This window comes from Gossypium hirsutum, chromosome A10 (assembly GCF_007990345.1).
Source record: "Gossypium hirsutum isolate 1008001.06 chromosome A10, Gossypium_hirsutum_v2.1, whole genome shotgun sequence".
NCBI classification, from domain to species: Eukaryota; Viridiplantae; Streptophyta; class Magnoliopsida; order Malvales; family Malvaceae; genus Gossypium; species Gossypium hirsutum.
Window position 1 is genome coordinate 114,738,856 of NC_053433.1, and position 8,984 is coordinate 114,747,839.

At 33.4% G+C, this 8,984-nt stretch overlaps 2 protein-coding genes across 3 annotated transcripts; both read right to left on the bottom strand.

The window, feature by feature from the left end:
* Positions 1 to 2,039: 2,039 nt before the first annotated feature.
* Positions 2,040 to 5,069, bottom strand: LOC107929990 (E3 ubiquitin-protein ligase SDIR1). 2 transcript variants are annotated; one of them, XM_016861549.2, is made up of 9 exons: positions 4,879 to 5,069; positions 4,285 to 4,501; positions 3,969 to 4,023; positions 3,829 to 3,881; positions 3,495 to 3,723; positions 3,206 to 3,320; positions 2,738 to 2,783; positions 2,503 to 2,625; positions 2,040 to 2,422 (listed from the first exon to the last, which is right to left on the bottom strand). In XM_016861549.2, exons 2-9 carry the CDS (start codon positions 4,360 to 4,362, stop codon positions 2,303 to 2,305), a joined length of 819 nt encoding a protein of 272 aa, XP_016717038.2. In that variant the 5' UTR covers positions 4,363 to 4,501; positions 4,879 to 5,069; the 3' UTR covers positions 2,040 to 2,302. The 2 variants fall into 2 exon arrangements, with proteins under 2 accessions (XP_016717038.2, XP_016717037.2); XM_016861548.2 differs by having other exon boundaries at positions 2,503 to 2,628.
* A 1,896-nt stretch (positions 5,070 to 6,965) lies between these two features.
* Positions 6,966 to 8,545, bottom strand: LOC107929992 (aspartic proteinase PCS1). Its single transcript, XM_041078177.1, has one exon. The coding sequence runs from the start codon at positions 8,489 to 8,491 to the stop codon at positions 7,175 to 7,177; it is 1,317 nt and encodes a 438-aa protein (XP_040934111.1). The 5' UTR covers positions 8,492 to 8,545; the 3' UTR covers positions 6,966 to 7,174.
* Positions 8,546 to 8,984: the final 439 nt, after the last annotated feature.

The window sequence follows — 8,984 nt, forward strand, 5'->3', positions numbered from 1 at the left end:
TTTCATTACAATATTATAAATATATATTTTTGAATATTAAATACAATATATACTAAAAATCAATTAAACTTGTAGGTTGAATTATGAAAAATCATAATCGATAATTAACCGAATTAACCTATTTTAATAGCCTAAAAACCTAATTGATCATCAGTTGAAACCACCCGACCAAAGGTTATTAATTATGTCAGTTTGAATGGACTTTTGGAGAAGTAAAATAACTTTTTTTAAGATCAAAATATGGTTGAATGTTTATATTTTTCGTATATTTAGAATTTAATAATTTAATTTTTATTTTAAGAAATTTTAGTTTCTCTGCTATTAGAATTTTAAATTGTAAGTCTAATTATTAATATTATTAAAATTCTTTTATTAAATATAAGTTAATTACAACATTAATTTTTTGTTACATGATTATTAAGTGAGTTTTTATTTTATTTTATTTTAAAGTGTCACACTAGTAGATTTAACAAAAGAGTTTTAACGTGTTAACAATTGGACTTAAATTTTAAATTTTGAAGAATAAAAAGACTAAATTCTAAAAATATGAAAAGTATAAAAACTTAAAACATAATTTAAATTTTTAATATTTTTGAGCTAAAATAGTTGTTAAAAACTTAATGAATTAGATAAAAAAAAAAAAAACAAGAGAAGGGTTAATGCCTATGTTGACCCCATTGTATATGTAAATATAAATGGAAACATGAAAAAAAGAGAGAGGATAAAATAGGGTTAACTTCGTAAGCGGGGTTTAGAATTTACTATGTGTTCATCAATTGTAAAATCTCAACCCATTTATAAAATATAAAAACTTTCCACTATTACATACTAAATAATTACAAAAAAACAAAATTAAAAATTTTCATTTAATTAAAAATTTAAATAAAAGATATAACACTAAAATAAACAAATAAATAAAATTTTGGGACTTGGAAGATTAATCTAAAAGAGGGGTCACCATCATTTTCCCAAGTTTTGATGTTTTTGGTAGAGTTGTTGGCACTTAGCCAAGGAAAACTATTAGGGATGGTGGTAGTGTGGGCTTTTTACCCACATGAGATTTTAGTTAATAAAAGGAAAGTTTTTGGCCATTGGGAGGGACAATAATTGAAGGGTAGAGGGGGTGGTGGGGGTCCCTTTTGCTTCGACATCTCTAAGGGACAATGTCTCAAAAATATAATCATTTATTAGACTATCACTAAACATTGAATTATGGGTACCTTTTGTTTTGCCTTAGATTTGTATGTGGGTATATATATTTGGACCATTACTCACCAAATTCCCCCATTTCTCTTTGCCTTTTTGTGCGTTGCATTTGGACTTCACCTTAATTATAATTACATGAACATGGCCATTGTTAATATGAGGGATGCAATATGATGTTTTTCTCTCTTAAAATAATGTTATTGGCATGCACATATGTATTTTTATGGTTTCTCAACGTTTCTATTGGAGCAAATCCAATAATTAATCTTTTGCATTCGGTAGGCCTATTAAATGATTGATATCGGCCACGAATTTTAAAGATGCTTCATACCCAAGGTAAAAATCGAACCCTTGACCATTAGTTAAAGTTCTCTCAATTTGTCTATTTGATAATTCTTCATATCATCATTTTTGTAAACTTTATAAAATGAGTTTTTTTTTTTGGGGGGGGGGGTGGGGGTTGAAATATAATATTGAATTCATGCATATACCTTTGATGTTCAATTATATTTTTCACTAGAATATTTGGCTCAATTTTCTCAACTTTGAGAAATATATTACTGGGCTGAGCCATATTCCATTAGAAAAGGTATTGTCCATGACTTATACATATTTGGGACCAAAGTCCATTTTTATAGATACCCATTGGAAATCAACCAAGCTCCTTTCAAGGTGTTAAAAATTGGCATTATTTTAGAACATATTAAAAATATTATAAATAATTAGTAAAAATTAAATTGAGATAGTACGTGACGGTAGGGAGTTGAATGTATCAAACAACTATGGAGGTGATAGTAGATTGTCAAATCTATAAAATGTAAACACCCTGAAAGTTCGAGGTTTGAAATATATTCGAACCCTATCACCAAATAAATTCCGAACAAAATTTTCAGTCCGCGGATAGATTGTCAGACATAATTTGATAAAGATAAAAGCATAACAACAATCCAATTCGCTTTGTAACATCAAAAATAGATCATTGCACTACTTGTTAGTTGACGATGATCATTGGTCATCAAGTAATTACTGCCCTTCAACCAATAAATTAATATAATTTATATACGCATGTACGTGAGATACATCGATGAACAGGTAATTAAACCATGTAAGAAGCGTCTATGCCACCTGGTTCCTGCCATACAGATCCTGCTCGGAATTTACAAACAGGGCACGTACCTTGTTGTCGTAGCCACGGGTCGATGCAATTAGCATGGAACTGCAGTTGTACATCATTAACTTGCATAAGGTTATATGACATCATACAGTATAACATTTCATAGGACATTCAATATTTACCTGATGCAAACAGGGTAAACTGCGGATAAGATCGCCGGCATTAACTTGCTCCAAGCAAACACTGCAGGTCAATTCGTCATCGGAGCCCTTCTTGATGCTGACTGGACTGGTAGAATCCTGCCTCTTCTACCGAAGACAATAAATTACTGAATTATATCCGTTTACACCACCCATTCAAAACAAAGAAAGCATAACCCGAGGTGAATAAGGAAGAGCGGAGAGCAGTAAACATTACCTGAGGTGAGTTAGAAGATGACGCTTGTTGCATTGAAGGGTCATTGCTGCAAGCAAAACCGATTTTTTCATAAGGCTATTAGCTTATACACCAAAACAATGTTCTATCAACCGAATGATTAAACACCTTAAAACGATAAACCATAAATAGCTTTCTAAAAATTGTCTTCGGATGTATCTAAGCATCACAACAATAACTTCACACTCGAAACTTATATAGCCCCATTGACAAACTACAGCATTAACAATTGGCATCAGATGATTCACAGAAAAAGCTTGGGAATGTTACACAGCCAGAAGAGTCCCAAGATAATGCTGCACGTGCAGAACAGACATAAAAGGACAACCAAGCCTTTGTTTAACATTCACTTGTTAACGAGACAGCTGATGAATGCATCGATACTTACAATTCCTTTTTACGCTCTTGAATGATGAAAACCAACAATAAACAAAGAAAGTAGATACTAACCTTTGAGGAGCAGAGACCTTATACTTGTGAACTGGAAGGGCATTTATCTCTTCATCGCTCATTGAAGAGGAGCTGGGGCCATTGCTGGAATCAAGTGCTCTCAAAGTTTCATAATCTAGTGACAAAGAACTACTCGTCAGAATTAGGATGCACTAAACTGAGAGGGAGGAGGACAAACAAACAAAAGCTCTCCTAGCTAAGGTTTTTCAAATTTACAATTCCAAGCCACTCATGAATCAAACTATGAAACTCGAGAAATTTATTATAAAACCAAAGTTAAACACCATACCAAGATCATCGAATTCTTGGTCAAGAAGAGCAAGTTGCAATCTTAGGCCTTGTAGACGCCCTCTGGTTGCAAGTGCAATTGATGGTGGCATATGTAATCGTAGTTCAGTATGACCCAAAAGTGCACTTGCTGCTGCGGCATGGGCTTGTGCTTGAGCTTGAAGTTGTTGACAGGTCGCATACATTCTTAACGTTGTTGCCATAAAAAACACCCCAAGAACCAACCAAAGCTACATGAATAGAGTAACATAAAAAAGTGCATTAAATTAGTTCAAAATTGTGAACCAAACATGCAAACACCATTAGAAACTTAGCTACTTAGCGAAGGAAATTACCAGAAAATTAGGTGACAACTGCTGCGAATTCATTATCATGAATAGCAAAAGTACTGTTTTAACAAAGAAAAATATCAGAAGCAACTAACCAAGAAAAATAAAAGAGAGAAACTAAGATGAACACAAAGCTATACCGATACCTGTAACGAGAAACACAAAAGAGTTGGAATTAACAGGACGTCCTGCATGGACACGCTAAGAACCAATCGACTTAAATTAAAACATATTTATATAAAAAATCCATTAAAATCAAGAATGAACAAACTGTAACTGCAATTCAAAAAGCCTAAGTTGCTAATCATCAAAAGCATGTTTAAGCTCAAATTGCAATAATAAGTAACAGCAACTTGAACGAACCGGATTTCACCACCAATTCAAACCATATAAACCTAAAGGCAATGATGTATCATGACTATAACAATGGAAACTCAAGTGTTCGAAGTAATAGTAACATACCACGGTACGCCTCTCCGGAATAAGCACTGGAAATCCACTCTCTAAATCCGATCTTGACCCTCGGAAAACGAAACTCATTGTTGAAGAAAACAAATTCACCAGCTCAACTAAATACAATCAATAATTGAAAACAAAAACACAAAAAGGGTTCCCGAATTTTCAAATCTCCGCAGAATAGAGGAATTAACTTTTCTATATTGAATCCTCAAGAAAGAATCTGCACAAATTAAATAACATTTAATCAGAAAAATCAATCCAATCATTTTCAATTCTCATTTCCTATAATTTCCAGCATATTTTAATCAAAATTCAAATAAATCCTTCAAAAATCCACCTTATATCTTCTTAAAAACAGTTTAAAAAAAATGGAAATGATTCGATATCAATTTAATAGATTTTACATTTGTTAATCGAACAACAAATGTTAATTCAAAAAAATTCCAACGGAAATTATCTAAAAGATCCTAATCTCTAATTAATTACATAAATAAGTTCTTGAACTAACAGATCCGTATTTAATATACTAAAAACTTTCAAAAAATCGAAAAAAATTGATGAGAAATGACGAAACGAAAGAGGACGAAGAAGACTTACGGAGATCGGAGGATGAAACAACGTCGGATCTGGTTCCTCTTTGAAAATTGTAATGTCGACGATATTACTTGCAAAGATTAAAGGACTGAGCCTGCAAAGGAGCGAGTTCACTCGAACGAGTTAGGCTTTTTCTTGCCTAACGCCTTTCCTCGTCACCTTGCAAACAAATTATTATTATTTTTTGGCTTTCTCTGGTCCGAACGAGGACTCGAAAACGATGTTAACTATCTTCCTAAACGACACCGTTTCGTAGTTTTTCTGTTCCTTTTTTTGTATAATTACAAATATAGCTTCTAACTTTTTATCTAATTTTTCACATTAATTCTCGACCTTTGTTGATTGTTCTATTTGAGTTTTCTTTTTATTTTAACACTATTATTTTCCCATTGTTCTTTTCTAAAAATAATTTTGTTATAATTTAAATCAGCTAATCGATTGACTTTTTTCTTAATCGACATAATCAAATCCATCTAAAATTGATCGATTAAGTCTATTAAATTAAATCGTGTTACATTTAGGTCAGAGGTGTAGTCAAAGAAGACAACCAAAACATTTGCTCCCTTGATTAAATGAAAAAAATAGCAGCTTTGGTCCTTTATACTGGAGGTGTTTAGGCCACTGGGGTAGACCTGAATTTATATTTTTCAACTTTGAATAAGTTTGGTCTTGGACTCTTTGACACGGATCATAAACACCTCAATCCAATATTCTGACACATTAGTTAACAAAATTCTTAGAATAAGGACTGAAGTGAAAATATAATAAAACTATTAAATCCTACAGATGAAATTTACCCTTTTTAATTTTTAGATTTAGACAAACAATGCACTGTCAGAAACAGAGGTGACAGCCGAGGTAGTGGAATATATTTGTCTTTCTGACTGAATTTCTTTTTCTTTTTTAATTTTTAATTACAATTACAAAAAAAAAGTTTTAACTGAGGTGGGTCCTATGTTTCGCACGTGTCGATATAGGAAATTGACTTTCCGATTAAAAGCCTGGTTAGTAGATGCACACGTGCTTTCTCGAAATGGTATCAAAGATTTTGATAACAGGGGTCCACCACACTTCGTAAAACCTGGAAAGTACCCAATCCTAGCCTTCTCCTATTAAAAGAAAATCATTAAAGGCAGTCAACTGATTTTGAATCTCACTATTTATTTAATTTTTTACATAAATTATATAATCTTAAAAATTCAAAATCATTCATATCAATTATTTATATTAATGTAATGAGAAATTTTTAAAGTATCGTTCATCGAATAGTCGATCGTATCCTTAAATAATAAAGATAATTTTAAGTTTTGAAGAGAGCCTCAATGAGTTCATGGAGTTGGTAGCAGCACCTAACCCCTAATGGTTGCTCGACAAAGAGTTGATCCATTGGAAAGATAAGATAAACCTCTATAATATAACTCAATACAAATTTAAATTAATTCAAAATCTTTTTTTAAGGTAAAATCATTAATTCATTCGATGAATGAAATCATACAATTAAGAAAAAAATAGCAAACACTCGTTGTAGATAATGAAAGACAAGCTCTATCAACACAACAAAAGCTTTAGCCTCAGCGTCGATAGAACATTATGAAATGTTGACGATTGGCTTTGTCACAACTCAAACACGACATATTTGGAGAATTGACAGCACTTAATACGGTAAGAAAATCAGTCTCGGATGTTCCAAAGTGGCGAGCAAAAATCGATAGAAGAATCGAGCATTCGCCAAACTAGAGAGGATGGCAACAAAATCATCCTTAAAATCAAATAGTAAAACTAAGATTACATTCATAAGTAAAACTAAAAAAACGTGCTAAAAGAGCAGACAAAAAATTTTAAAACTGAATACTTATTAAACAATAGAAAAAATATATAAAACTTAAGACAATACGGGTTCAAATTGACATGAAATAATTTATTATTCTGAAATACTATCAAAATAGAAACATACAAGTAAAAAAAACCATATAATTAAACTACACATTTAATAATATATTATGTAAATATATTTTTGTGACTAACACGAAAAATTACAAATATATTTTTCAATATATATTTATTTAATATTACCCTTAAAAGCCTCGATATAGATTTAGAAAATAAAAAATTTAAAATATTTTTATTTACATAAGAAAAGGAAAAGAAAAAAAAAGAATCCCATGCTTTTCCAATCATGACCATACATTGTCCGATCAATGGTCCACCTTCCATCAAAACAGGTGGGCCGTAGATTGGACGATGTGGGACCCATCCAAAATCCTTTCACAACGTTTTTACATTCTTTTTTGTGGGGCCCTTAGGGTCCAATACCAAGCCTTTGACCTGCAAGTTCACATCTAATCTCAGCAAATCCAACCCTTGATTTCACCAAATCAAATTCCATCCACACGTTTTGTTGATGATGATGACCAATCACGAATGCTTCGATCCCTAGGAGATCAGAGTTGCCAAATGTGAAGCAATACACTGAATCACTCCCTTTGTTCATATCGGGTACCCGATATAATAGCCTCTCGCCGGATACACTCATCTCGGCTCCTTGAAACATTAGACTAACTCGCGGTAAATTCGAGAAACTTGGCCGAGACGAACCCATGACCCGATAACATAAATCCATCGCCCCTTGGAATACGAAGTTCGGATCGTTGTAAGCTTGTAAAACCCTTCTCGTTTGTTGTAAAAACTCGTTTCGTAACGCGGTGTAAACCGGACCCATTAAGAAAGTAAATTGGGTACCGGAGTCGACCATTGTTTGGCCCGCACCTGTATGATCGGGTACAAAAGCGGATCTTGGTAGGTCTAATATTTTATTCCCAACTTTAATACCTTCTAATTGAACCGTATATGCAACTCGGTCGTAGTATGGTAACGGGTCGGACATTTGAATTAAAGGAGTATAATTCAACTCCCCAAGCCACGAAAATCTCGCGTCACCGAGGAGTAAAACCCCGGAGGAGTCGAAACCCGATATGCAATACGAGAATTTGGGGAATCTCATTTGACTAACGAAAGATAACGACCCGCGGTTCATGCCCATTAACCCAGTTGTTTTGGAATCTTCCTCCGAATTTGAGCTGTAACCCGAATCCATACACCCGAATAAAAACCCGGGTTGGGTCGAAGATCCGATTACGAAATTCTCGTACGCGAGATTTCCTTCTATTGAGGAAGCGTCAGCATAAGAGACGGCCACGTGGCATAGTTTATTATTCGGGTCGCATGAAGCTGGAACGGGTAAGTCACGTGTACGGGTTTTGCAAACCGGCGAACCACAAGGGACGGGTTTGTAAGACTTGGAAACTTGAGGGGTGAAAACGGAATTTAAATTCGGCGTTTTCTTACAGTGAAGCCACGAAAGCTCACTCCCTGTATCCAGTACCATCGTAACATCCTGCGGCGGCGACCCGACGGTTAGTGAAACCGTTAGAGTAACGTTATGGTGGAAAGCAAGCCTGTTGGTGGCAGCACTGGCGGCGGAAGAGGGTAGTGAACGGTGACCACCGTGGGTTTTTCTGAGTGGTAAAAAGAGTGTTTGGTTGGAAGGAAAAGAAAAGATTTCATGGAAAAGAAGAAGGAAAATCGTGAAGTGAAGACGGAAATGAAGAAAAGACATTGATTTTTTTTTTCACTTTTTCTGTTCCTTTTTGAGTTTTGTTACGTGAAAGGGTTTGAATGGTTTTTGGATCCTTAAATACTACTAGGGTTATGTCGGAAGATTACCAAAACCATTAATTTAACTTTTATTTAAAAAATAAAAAAATGACATGCTGTGTTTTCGTCACCGGATCGGTTGGATCGGGAATTAACTGATACATTAGTTCAGAATAAGATAAAAAGTTAATTGACTTGTGAACTGATATGAATTGGTTCAATCTATTTTAACTCAATTGAACCGACAATTAATTTTAAATTATTTATAATTTTTTAATAATTTATTTAATTTTAACTAGATAAATTGATCGAACTGGAATTTAGTAACATAACTAATTCGACCTTCAGTACAATACCTAATGTTTAAATTTAATATGGTTTAAGTTGTCAGATTGTTGTGCTTTATAATCATTAATTTTAATTTTATTGCCAAGTAAAATTGTGGTTATATTATT